The 24,475-nt window shown below is 51.7% G+C and overlaps 1 protein-coding gene across 1 annotated transcript in view; it reads left to right on the plus strand.

The window, feature by feature from the left end:
- The first annotated feature begins 2,120 nt into the window (after positions 1 to 2,120).
- Positions 2,121 to 24,475, plus strand: part of RRBP1 (ribosome binding protein 1) — a 51,515-nt gene continuing 29,160 nt past the window's right edge. The window contains 5 exon segments of the mRNA XM_017895502.1: positions 2,121 to 3,463; positions 3,465 to 3,880; positions 3,883 to 4,035; positions 19,916 to 20,064; positions 21,226 to 21,348. Coding sequence (XP_017750991.1) covers positions 2,142 to 3,463; positions 3,465 to 3,880; positions 3,883 to 4,035; positions 19,916 to 20,064; positions 21,226 to 21,348 — 2,163 coding nt within the window. The 5' untranslated portion in view covers positions 2,121 to 2,141.

Here is a 24,475-nt window from a genome sequence, read left to right on the forward strand (position 1 = left end):
GTTCTCGGAAGGCCAGTTCCTGGTACTTTCCCTCGATGATCAAACGTGAGAGTGCCCTGGCTGTGGATCACACTGCTACTGCCCACAGCCAGAGGTCAGAACCCATTTGGAAACATAAATGCCGCCTGACCCAGGATTCAAAGGCCTCCAGGAGCTCCCCTAAGACTTTGTAGAGGTTAAGACTGGAATGAAAAGTGTGACTTGGTCCTGCTCAGTGCAGAGTGACAGTGTGGGAGAAGTGTGTTGCCACGTGGCTGATAGAGTTGTCCCCAGGGAGAGCATATGCTGGGAAGTTTTCTTGTCATGAGTGTTTTAAACCCTCTTCCTGCAAAAGTCTTAGAAAGGCCAAAGTAATGTATTCCTTCTGTGATGAGAGTGAGAGTGATTTTTTTTTTTAAGATGGAGTCTTCGCTCTGTCGCCCAGCCTGGAGTGCAGTGGCGCGATCTCGGCTCACTGCAAACTCCGCTTCCTAGGTTCGCGCCATTCTCCTGCCTCAGCTTCTCGAGTAGCTGGGACTACAGGCGCCCGCCGCCATACCGGGCTAAGTTTTTTGTATTTTTTAGTAGAGTCGGGGTTTCACCATGTTAGCCAGGATGGTCTCAATCTCCTGACCTCGTGATCTGCCAGCCTCGGCCTCCGAAAGTGCTGGAATTACAGGCGTGAGCCACCGCGCCCAGCGGAGAGTGATTTGCCTTAGAACACGACGCCAAGACGTTGAAAACAGTCTCCCTTCTCAGTCCCTTCTTTAAAATGACCTCATGTCAAAATTTGCATTTGATTCCTACTCTATTTCCCTCCTCTGTATCCACTCAAGAGGAGTGGGGATCTCAGTTTCTTAGGAGAAGAATCTCAATATCTGAGCCACTAAGCAGCCTGGACCCAGCCTCCCACAGCAGCTAGAGGTTTTGCAGGGCAATGTTGGGGGAGGCCTGTCCACTTCCCCTCCTCTCCTCTTCCACCTCTTTCTACTTCCCCTTACCCACCCCTTCTTACCCTTGTGTTCTCTTTGCTCATTCCATCGATCTTCGTTAGAGGGACTCGGGACTCAGTTGAATGTATCCAAATACATACACCTCCTGGAGTTCCTCAGTGAAGTGGAACTTAGCCTGGGCTGTGGCAGGAAGGTGTATGAACCTGGTTGCCTCTGACCCATTGGACTTTGGTCCATAGGCAGTGAGAACCGTGTTGTTCGTCCTCATGGTTTGGGGAGCGTTGTCTGACAGAGTGCCTGGTGACACTGTCTTCTCACCCTGTGTGCACTTTCTGGATGTGAAATTCCAAATCTGGCATCTTCTGGGCCTCCCAAGACTGATTCTTCCTGTTTCCCAACATGCAAATTGCAGGCTCCATAACTCCTCAGGAGCTGTTGCTGGCAAAAGGCTATTTTCCCTCACTGAATTCTTGAACACATTTCAGGATTGTAATGCAGAAGTTTTTATCTCTGATCCTGGGCAGCGGCATTTATTGGCACTGGGGAAGAGGGAAGCAACAGAGTGGAGATAGCACACTGTGGGCCTGCTGGCTAAAATGCATGTGGCTGAAAGCCTGCAGATGTGTTTGGTTTGGTTCACATATTTTTTAAATCAGTCAATTTCACATTGAGAGAAAAAATATTAAAAAGATATCTGGCCTAACATGAAAAATCAAAACATCTCCCAACTCAGCAATGACATTTCTAGGGCAGTCGGCCATGACAGAGTGTCACTGCCTAATTTTAGGTGGGGCAGGTGTTTTGCTCCGGTCTCCACCACTGCCCATGGTCTCACACCTGGCCTGCGTTTGTGCTCCGGTGCATCTTTGACTTTGTGGTGGGGAGCATCTTGCATGGGGGTCCTGGCTGCGGAGGCTCCTGGGCGTGTGTGCTGCAGAGGTAGACCTGCACTCTGCTCTGACTCTACTGCTGCTTTGTGTGGGGACTGCTCCTGCCTTGGGTATGAATCACTCACTCCTAAAGAGGAGCAGGAGAGAATGTGGGACATCAGAGAGTACCTGGGTTTGTTTCTTCTCTGAATTTATTAGTCTGAAGAAAGAATTAGTCAAACCTGAAGTTTGATGGGGATGGAAACTGTTGAATGCCTCGATTTCTACAAATAGTAACCTCCACGTGTGTATTTGACAGGTGAAAGGAAAGCAAGCCAGGATGGATATTTACGACACTCAAACCTTGGGAGTTGTGGTCTTTGGAGGATTCATGGTCGTTTCTGCCATTGGCATCTTCCTGGTGTCGACTTTCTCCATGAAGGAAACGTCATATGAAGAAGCCCTAGCCAACCAGCGCAAGGAGATGGCGAAAACTCACCACCAGAAAGTAGAGAAGAAAAAGAAGGAGAAAACAGTGGAGAAGAAAGGAAAGACCAAGAAAAAGGAAGAGAAGCCTAATGGGAAGATACCTGATCACGATCCGGCTCCCAATGTGACTGTCCTCCTCCGAGAACCAGTGCGGGCTCCTGCTGTGGCTGTGGCTCCAACCCCAGTCCAGCCCCCCATTATCATTGCTCCTGTGGCCACAGTTCCAGTCACGCCCCAGGAGAAGCTGGCCTCCTCTCCCAAGGACAAAAAGAAGAAGGAGAAAAAAGTGGCAAAAGTGGAACCAGCTGTCAGCTCTGTAGTGAATTCCATCCAGGTTCTCACTTCGAAGGCTGCCATCTTAGAAACTGCTCCCAAGGAGGTGCCAATGGTGGTGGTGCCCCCAGTGGGTGCCAAGGGCAACACACCAGCCACTGGCACTGCTCAGGGCAAAAAGGCAGAGGGGGCTCAGAACCAAAGCAGAAAGACAGAAGGAGCCCCAAATCAGGGCAGAAAGGCAGAGGGAACCCCAAACCAGGGCAAAAAGACAGAGGGAACCCCAAACCAAGGGAAGAAGGCAGAGGGAACCCCAAACCAAGGGAAGAAGGCAGAGGGAACCCCAAACCAAGGCAAAAAGGCAGAAGGAACTCCAAACCAAGGCAAAAAGGTGGAGGGGGCCCAGAACCAGGGTAAAAAGGTAGATACAACCCCAAACCAGGGGAAAAAGGCAGAGGGGGCCCCAACCCAGGGCAAAAAGGCAGAGGGGGCTCAGAACCAGGCCAGAAAGGTAGAAGGGGCCCAGAACCAGGGCAAAAAGGCCGAGGGGGCCCAGAACCAGGGCAGAAAGGCAGAGGGGGCCCAGAACCAGGGCAAAAAGGCCGAGGGGGCCCAGAACCAGGGCAGAAAGGCAGAGGGGGCCCAGAACCAGGGCAAAAAGGCAGAGGGGGCCCAGAATCAGGGCAAAAAGGGAGAGGGGGCCCAGAACCAGGGCAAGAAGGCTGAGGGGACCCAGAACCAGGGCAAAAAGGCAGAGGGGGCCCAGAGTCAGGGCAAGAAGGCTGAGGGGGCCCAGAGTCAGGGCAAGAAGGCTGAGGGGGCCCAGAGCCAGGGCAAAAAAGCAGAGGGGGCTCAGAACCAGGGCAAAAAGACCGAGGGGGCCCAGAACCAGGGCAAAAGACCGAGGGGCCCAGAACCAGGGCAAAAGGCCGAGGGGCCCAGAACCAGGGCAAGAAGGCCGAGGGGCTCAGAACCAGGGCAAAAAGGCCGAGGGGGCCCAGAACCAGGGCAAGAAGGCCGAGGGGGCTCAGAACCAGGGCAAAAAGGCTGAGGGAGCCCAGAACCAGGGCAAGAAGGCTGAAGGTGTTCAGAACCAGGGCAAAAAGGCCGAGGGGCCCAGAACCAGGGCCAAAAGGAGAGGGAGCCCAGAATCAGAGTAAAAGACAGAAGGGGCTCAGGGCAAAAAGGCAGAAGGGAGTCCCAACCAAGGCAAAAAAGGAGACGGAGCTCCCAACCAGGGCAAAAAGGCAGATTCAGTTGCTAATCAGGGCACAAAGGTAGAGGGTGTTACAAACCAGGGGAAAAAAACAGAAGGGTCCCCAGTCAAGGCAAAAAGGCAGATGCAGCTTCCAATCAGGGGAAAAAGACAGAGTCGGCTTCTGTCCAGGGCAGAAATACAGACGTGGCCCAGAGCCCAGAGGCACCGAAACAAGAGGCTCCTGCCAAGAAGAAGTCTGGTTCAAAGAAAAAAGGTGAGCCTGGTAAGTAACTGATTTCTTTATGAACTTAGAAGGAGAGGCTGTGTTTAAATGACTTGTGGATTCTCTTGGGGAGTACCACTTGTATCAGCAATTGTCATCATAAGGCTGCATAACAAATATTCAAAAAAAAATTCAGTGGCCTTCAACAGCGGTCATTTATTGTTGCTCATGCTTCTGGAGGTTAGCAGATGTGAGCTTTCTCGGATGGTGGCTCTGGTTTTAACTGGGTTGGTGACTCTGCTACAGGTTGAGCTCAGGTCAGTTCCATGTGTGGTCCTTCTGGGGCCCTCCAGGGCAGAGGCCCTTCATGGTTACAGCAGAGGCACAAAAGGGCATTTCAAGGCAGCGTTTCGTTGACCAGAACAAGTGATGTGCCTGAGCCTGAGTCAAGGGGCAGGGAGTCCACTGTGTCCAGGGAGAAGGGACTGCAAGGTGATGTGAGAAAGGAGAGGTGAGTGAGCAGTAGGTCCATGTCTTGGCATGTCTTAAACATATGGGAGCACAAGGAGAGGTGAGGAATTAGGAGCAGTAACTCCATCCACCACACAGTCTAGAAGAGTTCTGTGCGTTGGCAAGTCTTTCTTAACTGTCTGGCTGTGTGCCGTCAGCCTGTTCCGTGTTCTTGCCTCACCTGATGCTTTTGTGCAGCCTGAGTCATGTATCTGTGCTTGCTGAGTGAATGACGGTAGGAAGGTGTTATTAAGGAGCAGTTGCATTCTTTCCCCCTCTGCCTTCCCCTTCCCTTGCCCCATCCTAGTCATTTAGTAAAGCATTATAGAGCATTAACATAGACACTGGATTACATAGATATGTGATCATATGGAGCACTGGTTTACCTTTATCTTTTTCGTGTATATCACTATAGAAATTGGTCCACGGAGTTCCTGTTTCATGTTTGTCATTCATTCAATTTTACTTATCTCTCCTCTCCTCTCCTCTCCTTTTCTTTTCTTGTTTTTAAATAGCCACTAGCTGATTTGGAAAAATAATTGCATTTGTGTTGACAAAAGGTATCTCAGAAGGTGTGAAATATTTGGACCAGTGTTGGGTTGCACAGGCCCTGTGTCTTTAGCTGGGCTTCCCTATCTTGCCTCTGTTAGGCTATTACCTTCCTGGGGTTTCCTCCTTCTCCCGCTGTTTTTGTTGGGCCATTTGCTAGGATAGCAGCCCCCTGCTCCGTGTGAGAGGCCCTGTCAGTTGTGAGTGGATGTAGGCTCCTGTGGGAAGCCAGGGACCAGCTGCCCAGCCCAGATCAGGTGGCCTCGAAAGCCCTTTGAAAACTCAGACGCTCTGGCCTCAGCCCTACTTCCAGAGGCTGGCAGGCGACACACTGCCCTTTCTTTAACATGATGTTCCACTTGATTCAAAGCTGGCGATGTTGCTGAGAATAGGCTTTTACTTGGTTCTTCTACATCAGACATGTCCACAGCTTCCTGCATCCCATGGTCATTGTTACTTCGTGTGGCTTTAGACATTTGAAACAAGATATGAAACAGAAGTGTGATGATAATATTGGAAAGGAGGACAAAATTGTTCTGATTTGCAGGTAATAAAAAACCTTGTTAGGGACGAGACCTACGTGTGACCTCTGTGAACCTAACACAACAGCTTGATGAGGTGATAAAGTTGCAACCAAGAAAACAAACCCCATGTTCTAGGAGAAGAAGATTAAATATTATCGATGAAAGGATAGTAATTTTCAAGTTAATTTAGTGGTCTACCATTATTCCAGCCCAACTTTCTCGATAAGATTTTCCCCCTAACTTGATGGATTATTCGAAAAGTCCCATCTGAGGAAAAAATAGGTAAGAATAATTGAACAGAGTTTTTTTTTTTGAGACGGAGTCTTACTCTGCCGCCCAGGCTGGAGTGCAGTGGCCGGCTCTCAGCTCACTGCAAGCTCCGCCTCCCGGGTTGACGCCATTCTCCTGTCTCAGCCACCCGAGTAGCTGGGACTACAGGCGCCCGCCTCGTCGCCCGGCTGGTTTTTTGTATTTTTTAGTAGAGACGGGGTTTCACCGTATTAGCCAGGATGGTCTCGATCTCCTGACCTCGTGATCCGCCCGTCTCGGCCTCCCAAAGTGCTGGGACCACAGGCTTGAGCCACCCCGCCCGGCCTTGAACAGAGTTTTTTAAAGTGGATTTTAGAAGGCCAGTCCTGTCATTGTGTGAACATCTCCCGACTGTTGTAATTACAAGTAGGAGAATAGAAGGCCCAGAAACTAAGAACTTGAATAAGAGAAGCATCATATTGCAGTAGGGGAGGAAACATTCGGCAAATGATCTAGGACAGTGTGTTCATATATTCATAATTTGGAAAAGTCTCCTTAGACCCACCAAGCACTTGCCTCTATAAAAATTTAAAGTTTGGATGAAATAGATTTAATTTGAAAAGAAACGAATATGGATTAGCCCACATGGTGGAAGATGGCCACTCTGACATTGTCATGAGAAGAAGTCACCAAGGCTGACATGGGGGAGCTTGACATGCAGCCACGCAGGGCTGCGCAACCACAAGGAAGAGGCAGAGGCAGAGGCAGGGCCACATGTGCCACTGACACGCTGCCCACAGGGTGGTTTCTTTCTTCACAGTGTTGGGAGTCTGGAAAACATGGGGAAAGTTCTTTCTTGGACTGAGGAATCTCAGGCCTGTTTTCCCATGGTCGATGTACAAAGGCATCTTCAGGGCCATCTGCAGTGGACTCGGGCCACTCACCAGACACCGTGAGGATCCTGGAGACATCTCCTCCTGAAGTGCTTCTTAAACTTTGGTATGCAGATGAATCACCCAGGATCTTGCTATGATAAAGACGGTGACTCAGCAGCTCCCAAGTGGGGCCTGAGATTCTGTATTTCTAAGCAGCTCCTGGGAGCTGCTGATGCTGTGGGTCCCAGGTCCCACACGTGGGGCCAGTCATGATCCAGGAGACTTTGTCATTTAGCAATTTTGAAAACTCACATTAAAGCAAATAAGCTTTATTTAAAAACTATTAATATCAATATATAATATATATTTTTAAATGCTGGCATTGTAAATTGTGTGACCGTTTTGAAAAGCAATTTTGTAAAATGTATCAAGAGCCTTAAAGGGGCCAGTAGTTTTTCTTCTTCTCCCGGACTCCCTTCAGGAAACAGTGTAAACTGTGGCAGCCAGGTCTATGGGTGAGTGGCCGGGGTATCCCTCGGACCTCCCTGAGGGCTCGGTGCATTGAGCTCACCCAGACACAGTGCAGCCACTAACAGTAATGCCTGGGAAGATCCCACAGTAGCCTGCAAAGACTGGTCACATGGTCACAGTGTGACTTCTCATTGGAAAAGTCGGGTGCCAAATTCTTTAGATGCCTCAAGAACAATGGAAGGCAGAGACATTAGATAAGTGATAACAAGGTAAACCAGAACTGTAGGAAATACAGTATGTGAGAACCCCCATTAGAGTGCTAGTTCCTTTCTAATTTTTTTCTTCAATGTGGTAGTAGTTTTCTCTTCAAAAGTCGAAAAGCAGCTGGGCGTGGTGGCTCACTCCTGTTAATCCTCACACCCTGGGAGACTGAGGCAGGAAGATCACTGAGCTCAGGAGTTCCAGCCTGGGCAACATAGTGAGACCTGGTTTCTACAAGAAATTTTAAAAAGAAAGAAAAAAATAAAAGTCAGAAAGCAACGCTGAAGACCCTGGATCTCGTGTTTGTGACAGCGCCCCCTGGAGCTGGGAACACCCTTCGGAAAGCCTTCAGTAATGCTACTGGGACAGGCATTCCAACGAACTGATGAAGCAAAGAATTTCCTATTAAAACCTTCCTGATATAATGCCCTTTAGAAATTATTTTAGGGAGATAAAATTGGATCTTGATATATTTTCTTAAATACTCTCTTTGCCATTGCAAAAAATAAAGGAATAATGATACTCCCTTAATTCCAGATGTTAAAACAACTGAGAAAGATCCCTGGAAGGCAGGGGCCGCTGGAACTCCTGCTCCTGCGTGCTGTCTCTGGACGTAGCTCAGCACTGCAGGCCTCTGCCTGTGGGTTCATCTCAGTAGTTCTGGGGTGAAGTGCAGAGAAGGACCTGAGAGCCACAGTGGACAGACCTTAGGGGCTGAGAGGGTGGTTTGTAAAGCGGCACAGGCTATAGAGTCATCCAGGATTGTTGATAGGGGAGCGTGGACTTGGTGACCGGGTCCAGAGTTCCAGCCACAGTGAAGAGATCCTCCATGATTCCATGATGCTCAAGCATCAAGAGCTCAGGACAGATGAAAGGAGGCATTTATGAACATGGAAGGGAGTCACTAGCAAACACACACGTGATTGGGTAGTAAGGCTGGAAATTCAAGGTATTTGAAATCCCGGTTAACAGGCACATGTATTCAGTCTTCTTTTCCACAGCATCTGTAGTGCATATTGGTAAGGCTCCAAGTTTATCCATAGAAAACCCGTAAGTCATTAATGTGTTTGGAGTTCCGTGGTCCCAGGTAGAGATCTTCTCACTGGGGGAGCAGCATTGTACAATAAGAAGCATTCAGAACTCTGGCTTAAGATGCGTCACACTCAGCACCTGCTGCCACCAGTTCCATGATGGGGTTACACTCAGGATGTGGGGGACATTCGAGTCCTGGAATGACAATGGCTTGGTGCTTCCTGCATGGAGACTGTAAAGGGAGGGCGCTGGCCCTGGGATGTGAGGAGGTCGGGTGTGTGTTACGTGGACAGCCCACACCAGTCTGCGCGCGTAGCAGTTGGGGTGGAGGGCCCTGTCCTTTTATTGTGTCCGTTAGTGCAGTGGTCAGACCCTGCATGGCCATTATCAAACCAAAACAGACAAAAACGGGTTCATGCATTACTGTTTAACTGTAGAGTGTGCTTTTCTGTGGACTGTGCTGGTGGGTATCTAATATTAATGTCCCAATCAGCATTGGTCTTTGGTGGCTGGGGGTTGTGAGGTGTGCATGTGTGGCTCTTTCTGTCCACCTTGGGACCAGGTTGTTCATTTTTTTGTTTGTTTTTTTTGAGATGGAGTTTCGCTGTGTCACCCAGGTTGGAGTGTAATGGCGTGATCTTGACTCGCTGCAAGCTCCGCCTCCTGGGTTCAAGTGATTCTCCTGCCTCAGCTTCCCAAGTAGCTGGGATTGTAGGTACCCACCACCACGCCCAGCTGATTTTTGTATTTTTAGTAGAGATGGGGTTTCACCATGTTGGCAGCTGGTCTTGAACTCCTGACTTCAGGTGATCCACCCGCCAAGGCCTCCCAAAGTGCTGGGATTATAGGCGTGAGCCACCACGCCTGGCCAGGGCCAGGCTGTTCTTGGCCTGTATCTGTATGTATTGGCCTCATCTGGACTCTGTCACAATCTGTTTATTCTTTAGCACACATGTATTTTCTGCTCTTTCCAGCTGACGGGCTCCAGGGACATTTCTTGATTCATTTGTGGCTGCCATCTTCCTGCTAAGAGCATGGGTGGGGGGCCCAACCCCTGAAGCACTGCCAGGTGGCGTGGGCAAGAAGGACTGTCTACATAGCATCCAGCTTCCAGCTGCTTTGCAGCTCTGACTGTAAAGGACAGAGGCCCTGGGTGGGGTCAGTGAAGTGTGCACCTCTCCTCACAGTCTGCGTTTCCCACACACAAATAACATGAGCACAGGGGAGAGCCCGAGGGCGTGCTGGGCACGGTGGGCATGTCGCTGCATCTGGCAGAATTCCCACCACGGCAGAGTCGGTGGTGGTGCTCTCGGGGTGCTTGGCCTTTTTGCCTCGCAAAGGCCCTTCTCTGCTCCGGGCACGCTCCATCACTTGCAGTCATTTCCCACCTTGTCTCTGTGCTCTCGGACGATTTTCTTGGTTTTCAGTTTGCCGTGAACTGTGGTGCCCGAGGGTATGAGGCAGAAATCTGTGAGTCCACAACATGGGTTTTCACCAGCGGCTCATGGAATTGGCTTCACTCTTGCAGCTACGTCTTATATGTGGAGTTTCGTGTTCCAGAATTAATCGGATTTCTGCTTACCATTGGTGGCTGTGACCATGTTGCCGGGTGAGCAGGCCCGGATGAGACACGTTAGACTGCGTATTCCTTCCTTTGTTGGAAAGGCTGCGGCGGCCCCCACTGGCTGCCCTGTACCCCCTTGGCCCTCTGCTGGGGCCGAGCTTCCTGTCAGTCTGGGGCCTGCCATCTTCTCTAGAGGTCATGTGTGCCCAAGTTGAGGCAACCGTAGGCAGAACTCCGGGTGGGCTGACTGGCCCTGGACATCTCGAAACACGGGGACCTGTCAGTGTGAGTGTGTTGGGTGGGAGGGGTGAGGTGGCATGAGGGCTGTGCTGCGGGGATCCGGGAGGTGCTTGGGAGTGGGTTCTGGATCACCGGTGTGGAGCAGGCCGGGACGGGAGTTCCTCCCATGAGTCCAGGAGGCCTTGACTTGGGCAGGGAAGGGCTAGAGTCTCGGGCTGTGCTGTCCCATATAGGTGACACTGGTCACATGGGAGCATTTAAATTATCACCTAAATTAGTCAGAAGTAAATAAAATTAAAGATTCCATTCCTCGGTCACACTAGCCACATTCCAAGGCCTACTAGTCACACGTGGCTAGTGGCTCCCCTTACACAGTGCAGAGACAGATCATCTCGGCCAGAGCAGAACGTTTTCCACAGCAGTGCTCTAAACAGGACCATTTGAAAGGAGGTGGGCTCTTGGATCACTGGCAGATCTGTGCAGCCCTGTGTGGTGGTGCACACTGCTCCTGCCTGCTTTGTTCTGGCTGCTGTGTCCTGAGTACAGGGTGGGGTGAGTTGTCTGACCTCCATATCACAGTAGGATATGCTGCGAGGGGTCACAGAGGCTGTGACTGGCCCATAGCACATGACAGATCAGCAGCAAAACCAGGTCTGGAGCTGGGCTCCACCAGAGACTTGAATGGCTTCTTCAGTCTTCCTGGCCTTACCTGTTACCTGTTTGGTCCAGCAGGGCCGCCTGCTGACAAGTGTCCCAGAGGGAGACCCCGGAGGAGTGGTAGGCCCAGGACATGCTTTTGCAGACCCAGGCTGGGTCGCTTCCAGAACTTCTGCTCTGACTGTCCTCCAAGAGCAGATGGGGGCCCTGCAGCAGGTTTTACCACTTGTCCATGGCTGTATTTGACAGAGAACGCCTGCCTTCCTAATCCTCGCCTTTTACAATTTATTATTATATAAATATGTGTTTCCAGTAAACAGAATTCAGTCTGGAAGCATGGAAGGTGAAAATAGAAAGTCTTTTTGCTCCATCCCAGTCACCATCCACTTCCTGTGGGGGGGCCTCAAATTCACTGTGCTCTTCACATGGGCACCCACAAACGGGAGCTGCAGTGCACACTGCTGTCTACTTAACAGTCTGTTGGTGACATCTTTCCATATTGCACCTGCGAAGCTGCCACATTCAGCTGCATACTATTCCCTAGCATGAATGTATCGCAATTTATTTAAATGACATTTAAGTAGTATGCAGCTATTTTGCAGCTAAAATTAATGCTGCAGTGATGTACTTACACTGTTGTGTGTGTCTACAAAGTAAATTCCTAGATAAGTAATTGCCAGGTCAAAAGGTGGGTACATTTTTAATTTAGGAAGACAGTGCTGCATTGCTCTCCAGAAACTTTCACAATTTACGATGAGAGGCCCACACAATTGTTTTCTGACTCAGCACTCCTCACATGATGCTGCTGTGCTACTCTGGAAATGATCTAACTTCAGGAAGTTTGGGGTGGGGGGAGCATTATAAACCCAGACGTGGGATAAGGAGAAAACCTCTTCCTTCGGAAATGAAAGGCACAAATTCTTTACTGAATGTTTGGAGAGGAGGAAATTGATGGCATCCTCGAGAAGTGGAAAGTCCCCAGAATGGAAGCTTCCCCGTGTTTGGGGTACTGTCAGCTGACGCGTGCATCAAGGCTTTAGCTGGTTTGTTCTCTGATAATTAACTGAGCACTTATGTACAGTGTCTGTTAGGAAAGTCAAGTTTCTAGCACAAGATGTGTGTGTATGCAGTGGTGCTGGTTTTTAAAAAAGCTGTTTTTATCCTCAGATTGAGTCTTTGTTTGCAGGATTATGCTGGTTTGCCTCCCACCCTGGGCTGCACTGATCTCATACTAATCACCATCTGGGTGTTACACTGGCAGGAGAGCTGTCCCACCCAGCACCTGGAATAGAGTCTGGATCCTACAGTGTGGGCGTAGACTGAGGAAGTACATATGTACATATGTACATTCTGAGGACCCCACAGTTAGCGTGAGCTCCAGAACAGTATGCTTTTAACTGGAGCTTGCTTCACTCATTGTTGCTGCTGGGTGGAAACAGGTGTTTCCTCTTTACCTCTGCTAGCACGTCACTCAGGGGATGTGGGGATGCAGGGTACTTGTTACACTCTTGGGGAGTCTGGAGCTCACCCAAGGACCTGTGACCTTTCTGCCTAACGGAAGGGGGTGGGTAACCCTAGGGGCATGGCACTTCTCTCTTGCCCTGCTTTCTGCGGGGCCCTCTTTCCCCAGCCTGCTGATGCAAGCCAGTTTTACTCTGTGGCCAGAGGGACCATTGTGTCTTGGCCCAGGAGAACCCAACCAACCTCCATGAAGTGGCAAACACTCAGAAACAGGCATTTCAGAGACCCATTCTTGCCACGTCAGATAAGTCCATGTGGGAAAAAGAGGCCACCTTTGGGAGGTAGGATTTTAGGTAAATGTTAGTATCTCCCTTTCAGCCTTCTACCTTTTCCAGTTTTTCTATAATTTATTTATTTATTTATTTATTTATTTTATGGAGAAGAAACAAAAACTCCGTTATTTGTCTCTAAGTCAAATAGGCCCTCATTATATCAAAACTGATGGAACTCTCATCCTTCTGGGTGTTTCGAGGCAGCCCTGCATCCTCTGAGGAGCAGCAAGGAGTGCCTTGCTCCTTCTGGGGTCTGGAATGAGGAAAGGTAGTGCCAGCTCTTCTGAGGCCTCCAGGAGGAGGCCAGTGCCTGTCCCAGCCCCGACACACAGGTGCCTGGGAAGCATTCATGAACTGAGGCAAGGTGGGAAGTTAAAGGCGATTCCCACATCCTGGAGCCTGGCAGTGCCCTGGTGGGAGGGGGCCTGTGAGCTCCATGTTGTGTGCAGTCTCACCTAGCCCCCATTCTGCCCCCACAATAGGAAATGCAACCTAAAATCCAAAGTCTTGTTCTGTAATCTAATGGGGCTGGGGTCACAGGTCAGGGGATATGGGGAAGAGTTGTCAAGCCCCCAGGAAACAGTATTCAGGGTGTCTAGTGTAGCAGGGCCCTCATCTTAAACGATTTGACTTGGTGATGGGAACATCCCTTGCTCCCGGCTTCTCACCCACCCACCCACCCACACCTGTCCTCCCCACGTGTGCCTGCTGTGCTCCAGGCCCAGCGCTGCTTAGCATAGCCGGTGTGTCACCGCTACAATCCCCAGCCAGGTGTTTGTTCAGAGGTGCAGTTTAGGAGGCTGGTTTCCATGCCTTTATCCCTCGTGCAATTCTCTAAGGTGGATTTGAATTTTTACCTGTTTGACAAAAGCAGAAACCAAAGCTCATACTTCCCAGAAGTCATGCAGATGACCAGCAGATGGCAGAGCGGCTGGTGTGGGCAGCCCCTCCCGAGGCCCCCGCCCTGCCCGGTAGGTGCCCCTGTGCCCTTCTCGCCGGCGGATGCACAGAGAGGTGTACACGGAGATCAAGTCAGATACTTTTTCTTTTGAACTTAACTCAGTTTCTCAGAGTCTGAAGCTCTGAAGAAAACTCTTTGGGGCTTATGAGCCTTTATTCACTTTCTGTGTAAGTTCTTCAAACCCAACTTTTTCTTTTTTTCTTCTTTTTTTAAAAAAGAACAAAAACATCCCCTAGGGAAGCGAGCCAAGTATCAGTGTGAGAAGCTGCTAGATGACACTCTTCCAGAAATCTCTTTTCAGTCACTTGAAAACATGGTGAGGCTGGGACTCCGGTCACTGGCCACAGACGGCTGTGGTCAGACAGCCGGGGATTAAAAATCCCCTGCCGTTTTCTGCAGGCATTAGGTAGAGTCTTAATTGCTGTCTAAACCGTATCCTCCTTGGGCCAGCCTGTGTGCCCTGGGAAGGGCCTTGCCCAGAGGTCCTCCAGGAATTGTCTTTCTTTTAAAAATACTGTGATGTAGGTTTTTTTTAACTCCAGGTATAAAATTGGTTTTGTTGAAACTTGGAGGAAAAACCAAAACTTTAAAGTGGAAAATAGTTCTTCAGTCTTTAGGATATTTTAAATTCCATTAGATACCATTAAATATACAACTCCCCAAGTTGGTAGCTGATTACTTTTTTCTCCAACTAAAGGAAAAGGACTGATTAAAAGGCCCCGAATTGGGTTGTTCTTGACATTATTTGTACTTAGCTCCATTGCCCTTAAAGCTGCAGATGTGACCATTCGTGGCATTCGGAGCCAACTGCAGCTGCGCCTCCTTGGCCTGCTTCCTGTCAGGAGCGCTGACCAGTGCCTGGGCAAGGCCAGACTCTGTGGCCTGAGCTGGGCCTGGAGTCCACCGTTCATGTTCTGTCTAGGGCCGGCCTCAGCTGTGGGCAGATGAGCAGTGAGTGACAGCAGGAGTCGCAGTTTGCCTCTGGGAGCATTTGGTACATCTTCATTTCCTCCAGGGTCTCATAAAGCTCACTTCCCCCACAGGCTCAGGAGGAGCCTTCATGGCCACAGTCCAGGAACGAGCTGTTAGGGAGAGGCCAGCAGTGATGTTGGCCGGAGCTCCTCCCTAGAGAGTGTCTTACGTCCCACCTTGGGGTGGGACCCTGAAAGGTTGACAGAGAGAGACGCCCTCTGGACTTTGGGCCAGCAGGAATGGGGAGCTTGTCCTCGGCCTCCTAATCTTGGTCTGCAGAGGCTGATGACTACCTGTGTGGTGCTGGGCTTCCAGGAGGCACAGGGGAGCCCCTTCCTGGGGCCCCAGGGTCTTCACCTTCTTAAAGCAGACCTGAGTTTGGGTGGGGTGATTGGGGATTGCAGGGTGTGAAAGGCACACCAAGATTTCGATCTGGCTTTCTTCCCACGGGGGCAGCCATGCTGGGTCCCTTGGTCTGCACTGTCTGGAGTCGCCCCTGTGCAGGCCCAGAGGCAGCAGCTATTCAGACTGCATCTGTTTGTCTGAGGGAGGTGCCCTCAGAACCTGATCTGGACAGTCTCTTAGGAAATGAGAGTTTTTGCCAGTGGAGTTCTTCCCCAAGCCCTCAAGTGCACGCCGTTTCAGGTTCCACTGTCAAGAGTCCTGGGTTGACACCTGGGCCTCTCTCCCGCCAGCTCAGCTTCCTGAATGCTTGGGCCTGGACTCTGGTCCTGGGCTCTTAGGACCCAGCGGGGATTCAGGCTCTTAGGACCAGGGTCCAGGCCAGCTGGTCTGTCTGCTTCCAGCCGCATCCCCCTGGGCATCCTGAAATCTTTTTCTCAAATTCAAACATTCCTTTCTAGGCATTGCTTGTTGCCTACAGAATAAAATCCGAATTCTGAGGGCCTATGAAGACTTGGACCTAGTCCAACCTCGGGTGTAAGCCTGACATGCTAGGGCCCAAAGTCCCTCACCGTGTCCTTACCCAGCTATGCTTGGCTCAAAGCCTTAAAGCCTTTCTCGGCATTGCTGCCACAGTCGCTCTCCAGGTCCGCCTTGTGCCACTCTTCTGCCTTATGGCCCAGTGTCTTCTGCCTCTCTTGGCCACAGCCCAACCTGTAACTTAACCTTCCAGGCTCAGCAATTTACGGACTGCTGGGTACACAGGTGGTACATACTTTGTGTCTGGAGACCACCTGGCCCTGCCTGCCCTGGCCAGGGCTTCTGGGCACCTGGAGCAGCAGCTGGAGCTGAGCTGGAGCCTTTTGTGGGGCCCATCCCAGGGCCGAGGCGATAATCCCTTCCTATTAACCACCAGCTGTTGCCAGGGCTCGGGCGGCCGTTCCTGGAGTGGTTCTGATAGCCTCCCCGTGGACTGAGAGAGCCAGGTGTGCACAGTGCAGGGGTGCTCCAGCAGCTGATGTGGGGGGCTGGCCACCGAGTCGCATGAGGCCCCTTAGGGTTGAGATCCTCCTCCTGTGCCTGAGTCCTGGCCATGGGGGATCCTGGAAATTATACAGAGAGAAAAGCCTCGTCCAAGGACGCCACAGTTGACAGTGAGAGAGAACACTAAATGTCTCTTTGCCAGATGGGTTTAATTTTAGGTGCCTGAGCCTCCCAGTGTGGGCGCAGAAGGGAGAGTTGTTTTGAAATTTGGAGTGTGAGGCGCATTATCTGAGCTGCAGTGAGCTGCTTGAAGGCCGGCCATGCTGATTTATTTTGCTGTGCGTTACCCTGTGCCAGGCATGGTTCCAAGCATGTTGCAACTTAATCTTTCCAGCCAAGCTGTGAGAGGAACAGTGATCATCCCCATTTCGTAGGCAAGGAAACAGAGGCAAAGGAAGATTAAGCCGCTTGTCCAAGGACACAGGTGGGAAGGAGCTGAACTGGGATTTGACTCCAGCCCACCTGGTCCCAGAGGCCTTGCTCTGACCTTGGTGCCCCACTGCCCAAGGACAGAGGTGACCTGCAGACTGGACGTGGCCCACGGATGTGTTTCTTCATCTGTACATTCATAAATGAATGAATTTATTCATTCATTTGTTTTTTATTGAGTTAGCTGTCAGCAGTAAAGGTGAGAAGATAGCACTTAAAAATCTCATTTTCAGGCTCTTGGGCAGGCCTGTCGTTCTGAGGGTTCTGGCTCAGATTCCCCCACAGGAGCCATCACCTGGAGGTGAAGTGCCATGCCCAGGGCCACCCAGCTTAGGAGAGGCCGCCCCCCTGAGGCCAGGCCTGTGTGGTTATTTGTCACACTACCTGTCCCATTCCTGCAGGGCCTGGCCCCTGGGTTGTTGCTGTGTCCCCTGCTAGACAGAGGTCTGGATTATCCATCAAAGTGAGACACTGGTCTGTGTCTCTACTCTGGGGTCTCCTGCTCCCTGGTCTCTCCCCAGGCCTCCTGGCCTGTCCCTCTCTGGTATTTCAGACCCACCAGGATGGGCAAAGCATTAGCCACAGGAGCAAGTCCTCAGTGAGCCGCGCTGTTCCAGCATTCACTGCACCCTGGGCCTTTTGACGTCCGTGATTTCACAGACTAGGTGTTGAGTCTGACAGACTTAGTTTAGTGTGTTAAGATTTGACAATTCAGAAGATTACTGGCGTCTTCAAGTATTTGCTGGAGCCCTAAGTGATGTGCCTGGCTCACCTTAGGCTCCCGTTAGTATGTTATTTAAATGCAACTCATCTAGAGACCCAGAAATCCTGCCTCTGCTTCTGACGGCTTTCCTTTTTTCTTTCAGTTGTGCTGCCCTTGATTTGGGAACAGTTGAGACAGCACAGTTTTTACCTAAAATACTTAATGAAAAACGTTTTGTAAAGTTATAGCTCTCTAAAAATAATACGAAAGGTAGTGTTTGTATGAGTGTGGCAAAGGCTGTGGAAGTTTCTGGGGGGCCATGAGGGATGGCAGAGGAAAGCGTTAAAATTTTGCTGTATGCAGCTTTGCGTTCATTTCACTTGTTACAAGTTTTTTTCTGTTAAAATATCTAATATTATGGAATTACATTAGAAAGTTTTAATGAGAATGCCACTCCAAGAACACTCTCGGGAGCACTCTGGACGGAGCCTGTGAGGGGTGAGCATGTGGCCACGCTGACCCCCGTGCAGGAAGCGGCATCCTAGAGCGCGGGCTCTCCAGCTGCCTTATCCAGATGTTTCCCCACCCGGCAGTGCAGTCGGGGCCGTGGGGTCTGGAAGGGTGGTCTCTCAGGAGAGCGTTCAAAAGAGGCCAGAGCTCTTGGGTCACTCTGGAACCTCTGTAGGACCAGGGACTGCCAGGAATTCAGCAGGGGCCACTTTGGGAGTCCCCGGTTCTGGAAAGGAATAGGCCAGCCAGTCCAGGAGAAATAGAATGTTAGCGACACACGTCTGAGCCATGGATGCGATGTGAATGTTTTTAGCCACATTTAAAAAGGCAAGCAAGAAACAAATGGACTGAATGTTAACGATATATTTTATTTGACCCAATTTATCCAAAATGTTATTTCAACATACAATCAATATATAAAATTATTACAGATACTTCACATTCTTTTTTTTTCATACCAAATCTTCTAAATTCCATGTGTACTTTCCACTTGTGGCACATCTCGAGTCAGGCCAGCCACATTGCAGGTGCCTAGCAGCCACACGCGGCCAGTGCCCAGCAGCCACACGCGGCCGGTGCCCAGCACGTCGGACGGCACAGGAGGAGACTCTTCTGAGTCAGGAGGGGAAAATGTCTTTGCAGCCAGCAGCTAGACGCTGCCTGAAGCAGCTACCCTGCCCAGTCTGTAACTACAGAGGTGTCTTTGAAACAAGTGGCCTCTGTCTCCTGGAAAGTGCTGGCAGTAGACACGTACCTGCAGGCTGAGGGGGAAGACAGGAAGACTGGGAACCGAAATGTGAACTAACACGGGGGTTTCTCCTGAGAGTACACCATGCATGCTTTTATTTTCTTTTGGCTTTTGGGTTAGAATTTTCTCTTGTGTGTGCATTACAATTACTTTATAGACATACACATATTTCAGTAAAAAGAAGGTTGAAGGGGCATGCTTCTGCCAGGACCTGTTTTCATGGCACCCATGAGCTCTTAGGCCTTTGGTGTCAGCGTGGTTATTTTTAATCTCCTGAGCCTCACCAGAGTAAGAAGTTATGAAATAAAGGTGCTCATAGCAACCAGCTCGCCCACATACTACGTTCCCCTCATTAAGGTATTGTGCCAAATGCTTTGACTTGTAATGAAAATATTGTGACTAGTAAGTGAAAATATTGTGACAAGCCAGAGAATTGAGGGTTGCTATGGAAACCAGCCCTCTCCTTTGTCCTCCCAAGGTGGGCTCAGCTGAGGGGGCTGCGGTAGGCCGGTCCGCTCTCTGATTTGGCTCATTTTTGGCGCTGTCATTCAGCTGTGGAAGAGTCCAGGCGCTCAGGCGTGGCATCTTGGTTCCCCCTTTCTTGCTTCCAAGGCTGCGTTCAAGCCCCAATGAGAGCAAAGCTGTGTGTGTGTGTGTGTGTGTGTGTGTGTGTGTGTGTGTGTGTGTGTGGCAGGGGTGGGAGGGGCTCGGCAGTTTTAGTTTTCAGAAGTGACGGTTGGTTTTTGGCAGATGGCTTCCTGTCCTCGCGGCTGTCAGTCATGGACTGGCGAGTGGACAGGCCCAATTCTATAGGAACCCAGCCAGCCTTCCCTCTCCCAAACCTGTCGCTGCCTAAGCTTCATCCACGGAGCTAGAAATAGAGGGTTTGCACTGATGTGTGGAAGCAGCCTCTCCTTGCCTTCTGTGCCCCTCCCGTGGCTGCAGGAGTGTAGCTCTGGGTGTCTGTGTGTGATGGACAGTGGATTCGCTGCCCAGTCAGGTCCCACAAGGCCACAGAGCTCAGTCATGGCCAGTGGGGAGAACCTTGGTGAGCCATGCAGGCCGAGAACAGGACCAGTGCATTTGTGAGAAAAAAGGAAGGGAGAAAAGCCCATGGGAAAAGTACGCCTTGCTTAATTTTGTTCCAGGCCAATCTTGATGGTAGAAATAAAAAAAAGAGGAGCTCTATGTCCACCTCAGCCTGGGACTTCTATGGCAGAGTTAGGATGGTGCAGGGACCCATCGTTGAGTCAGTTTCTCCGTGTCCTGACAGAGCAGGAGACACTGGAGCAGACTCGCCATGCTCAGCCTGCTGACCCCAGGCAGTCGGAGAGCTCTTCTTGGCTGTGACTGGAACCTTCTTGGTGTGATGGACTTTGTGGCCGCGTGTGTTGTGGCATACGCCTAAGTCTCAGCTCCTTCCCTCTCGCTGCACAGGGCCCCCAGATGCCGATGGCCCTCTCTACCTCCCCTACAAGACGCTGGTCTCCACGGTTGGGAGCATGGTGTTCAACGAGGGCGAGGCCCAGCGGCTCATCGAGATCCTGTCTGAGAAGGCTGGCATCATTCAGGACACCTGGCACAAGGTGGGCCCACCCTCCTGCTGGCCACACTCAGAGGCCACTGCAGCTGGCTAGGGTGGTTTTGCCCTTCCCCGTGCCTCTCCCCTTCAGGGGCCAGTGAGCTGCAGTGGTTACCTGGGTTCTGGGGCCCTATGCCTCCCACCACCCCGAGATGCCCGTCAGGATGGCCACACGCACCCTGCCATGCCACAGAGAACATTCATAAAACAGCCTCCGCTTCTTTTTCTTGGCAGAATTCTGCCACCCTGAGGGATCGCTTGCAGGTGCTTGGTCTTCTGTCAAGCCACCCATGGCCCGGCTCCTGAGATGATTAGGGCCGGGGCAGGGCTCTGTATTGCAGGGGATCTAGGGAGCTGGGGCCTAGCCAGTTTGTGGCCACAGCTCAGGGTGTAGAAAGGAAGGTATAGGGACACACTGTGTGGGGCCCTGTGAGGTTCCCCGCCCAGAAGCGCCCCTGGTTTCCCTCGTGCTGCCAGGGGCAGGTTCAGAGGCTAAGAGCTCTGAACTGTCTTGTGCCTCTGGCCAAGAGCTGTCCCCAAGAAGTGCTGCATGGCACATTCCTTCACTGGAGTCAGAGTTTAGGGTAACTTTGCTGGAGAATTTAGTGGTTAGAGATGCTCAGGTGTGTCCTGAGGCCAGCGGGGTCACTCCCTTCCTGGCCATACACATCCTGCACAGTCTCAGTGGCACTGAGAGCTTGTCACTCGTCACTGGGGGCTCTACTGGGTATGAGTGGCCATAGGAGATCAAGATGACCAGGGAGAGGCCTGGCTTTGCTCAGGCCACTGTCCCCAGAGTACCCAGTCCCCATGCTGCAGCCAGAGGCCTACAGGCTGCACGTCTGGCTCGGGGAGGCTCCGGGCCAGAAATGGTGGCCAGCCATCCCTCAGAGGAGCTGGCAACACCACACTCCTAAACACCACTCCAGGGATCCAAAGCCTTTGGCCTTGACAGTCCCAACACACACTGGACCTGGGGCCCCGGCAGGCTGATGGCCGAGGCAGGGCGCCTTCCCCCACAAGTATCTGGAGTCCCAGTGGAACCCTTGACTCAAAGCCCCTGCTCCACTTCATCAAGACCTCGGGCCTCTGCTCTTGTCCAGGGTCGGGGGACGAGCCAAGTCCCATTTGTCCCCTCTGTTAACGCATCTCTGGGTACTTCTAGGCCACTCAGAAGGGTGACCCTGTGGCGATTCTGAAACGCCAGCTGGAAGAGAAGGAAAAACTGCTGGCCACAGAGCAGGAAGACGCGGCTGTCGCCAAGAGCAAACTGAGGGAGCTCAACAAGGTACAGCCCAAGTGGGCTCAGAGATGGCTTGTCCTCCCCTGTCCTCTGAGGACCCCCGCCCCATTCACGGTGTATCCCGGGCTCTGAGATGCTCAGGCCTGCCTGGAACGTCAGCTGGCTGTCAGGCCACTGAGTAGGGACTGCTGCTTATCTGCTGCCTAAGGAGCCAAGGGCCGGTGGCTCACCCTTGGCAGTGCTCGTGGCTCTACGAGGTGGTGGCTTCCTTCGTGGCTATAAGAACGCAGGGAAGTGAAGCAAGGGCTTGGAAGTTAAGCAGCGTCAGTTTGTGATGGGGATGGACCAGACCTGGCTTTCACTAGACAGGTCCTGCAGTCACAGGCCGGCTTTCTAGGGGCTGTGCCTGGAAAGGAGGGTGCCCACAGTAGATTCAAGGTGGTTTTCTTGAGAATTGTTGAAAACCTTTTGGGGAGGGAGCTGGAGGGGCTGCTCTTCTCCCTTTTGCTGCTGTCAGAGGAGGAATGTGCAGGGAAACCCTGGCTCCCCGCATCAGCGGATGGCGTGGCAGGTAGCATTTGCACTCTGAACGGCACTCGGTGGTGGGCTGGTGCTGCCGTAGGATGGGGCTGATGGCACGTTGAGATTGTGTTGTGATCCATGGCATAGGGGCTGCTCTTCCCACCGCAGAATTCACCAGGGTCTTTCCCCACCTCTCTTCTTCTGAGGGTGGGCCCTGGTGCCCCAGCCTTCCTGGAGGAAGGGCAGGGTGAGGGGCCCCCTAGCCCTCTGGGACTGGTCAGGCCTTGTTGAAGGCCGTCTTTGCCCCATGCAGCACCGCAGGCTTGCTCTTGCTCTCTTCCTGCCTCCCTGCCTTCTCCGTTCCAGGCAGCGGGCGCAGAGAGAGGGCCTGGATGGTGGACTGTCCGACAGTATCTGGGCTACAGCCCTTCCTCTGGGTGCCTTTGTCTGCTCGAGCACAGAGAATTGGAAGTAAGGCAGCCTTACTTTTTGTCGCAAACTCAGGGTCACAGCTCTGAGCCAGATGGGAAGTTCACTGGGTGGAGGACGGGCAGGACCAGAAGACACACCTTAGATGGCCACCCTTTGATGCTGCTCCCAACCCCGCTGGGGTGGTAGAATATCTCCCTGGCTGCATGCTCAGGGCAGCCTGGGGTCCTCATTCAGTACCCAGCCTCCTCGGAGACCACTGGCCTTGGCTTTTAGGTGAGGAGAAGGTTAACGGTGCATGGCCTCCCTCCCACCCACGCCCTCCTCCCTAAGCCGGAAGAAGTCCTCTTGGGCTCCCAAATGCTAATCTGTGAGGACCCCCATCAGGTTCTGCCAGTGGCCCCCCATCTTCAGACCTAAGTCTGTCCCTGAAGCCCCGGCTCAGCCACTCACCCTGCCTCTAGCCTCCCCTTTTCCCATTCCCTACCTGTGCCCAGACGTGCTGCGCCCTTTCTTGCCTCCTCTGGGGCTCTCCTCTTGCTCTTCCCTTGGCCTCTAATGCCCTTTCCCTGCTTAGATGTCTGGACATTGTCTTCTTACTCTGGCAGACTCAATTTGGTCTCCCTCCCTCAGGAGCCTTCTGGAGCTCCTGTGTTCTGTTCCGCACAGAGGTCATTAGTACAGTTAGGCATCACCTGGCTGCATCTGGCTCCTGTCAGCCCTCGAGCCTGGCGGGGCAGATGCGCTCTGGCGGTCTTGCCTGGCTCAGCCTAGCAGGCCGCCAGTGAACAAGTGGCCACCGAGGGCCACAGCTGAGGGAAAGCCTGGAAGCATTTCTGAGTATTTTACATTGTCTTCTTGTAAGTAGTAAAATGTGTGTAGTTGATGCCTTTGGCTGTTTCTCTTCCCTGTGCTCCTGCTCTCCGTTGAGAGTCCTGAGCAGAGCCGATGTGTTTACCTCATTCTTTTTTTTTGAGACGGAGTTTCACTGTTGTTGCCCAGGCTGGAGTGCAATAGCACAATCTTGGCTCATTGCAACCTTCGCCTCCTGGGTTCAAACAATTCTCCTGCCTCAGCCTCCCAAGTAGCTGGGATTATAGGCATGCACCACCACACCCAGCTAATTTTGTATTTTTAGTAGAGACAGGGTTTCTCCGTGTTGGTTGGGCTGGTCTCGAACTCCCGACCTCAGGTGATCCGCCTGCCTCGGCCTCCCAAAGTGCTGGGATTTTGGGACCGTGAACCACTGTCCCTGGCCTGTTTACGTCATTCTTATGGTAACACTGCAACTACCCAGCACTGCTGAGGGAAATGATCCGAGACAGTAAATTCCTGGGAGTATGGCAGTTCCTCTTACCTTAATCCCCCTCAGGAGCTGGGGAGATGGATGGAACCTATATTTCTTGTTCTAGTCCCTTCGACATGTTTTCTTTGTCCTTGTAGAGAAGTTTTTATAGTTGAAAAGAGTTTTCATTAATTCTTTTTCTTGGGTTCTGATGCTGAAGGCATGACCTGGACACACTGAGAAAGAACATTTGGATCATCTGCCGTATCCAGGTCTCCCAAATGTGCAAAATCCCAGCAGAATTGGGTTCAAGGACCAGTCCAGACACTGTCTGCAGGAGTTGATGGGCTCGGATGCCCCTAAGAACTCTGTCCTGGCTATCTGAGAATCTTTAGGGGGTTTGAGGAGTCCAGGCAGAGCTCCAGTGATGTAACCAAGAAGGCACAACTTTCTGGAGAAACATTCCAGCTGTCATCTTCCTGGGCAGCAGAACCTCTGTCCTGAAGCCACGCCTCAGACTGGCCCCATCCTGGACTTGGTCTCATGTTCTGGCTTTAGGGCCCAGAAGGAGATGGGGCTGTGAATCAGAAGGAGCCCCATGGCCCTCTGGGACCCACCCAGAGTGTACCTGGGGGTGGGGTCCTGGGAGGAGTTCCTGTTACCAGGCCTTCTTGGTGGAGGTTGCTTCCTTGCTTGGCTGGGGAAGCAGGTTGGAGGGCTCTCTGCAGTCCTCAAAGCTTACACCAGGAGGAGCCCCACTACTCCTAGGGAACAGAGCCTGGAAGAAGTTGGGACAGAGTCACTAGCCGATGCTAGTGATGGTGTCATGCCTTGTCTTCTTGTGCACCAGACCCTTCCACCACCATCAGGAATGCTTTTCAAGAACATAAATCAGACTCTTGCAACTGAATTAAGAATCTGACAAGCAGAAGGAAC

This window comes from Rhinopithecus bieti, unplaced genomic scaffold, assembly GCF_001698545.2.
Source record: "Rhinopithecus bieti isolate Rb0 unplaced genomic scaffold, ASM169854v2 scaffold_25396, whole genome shotgun sequence".
In the NCBI taxonomy this organism is placed as follows: domain Eukaryota; kingdom Metazoa; phylum Chordata; class Mammalia; order Primates; family Cercopithecidae; genus Rhinopithecus; species Rhinopithecus bieti.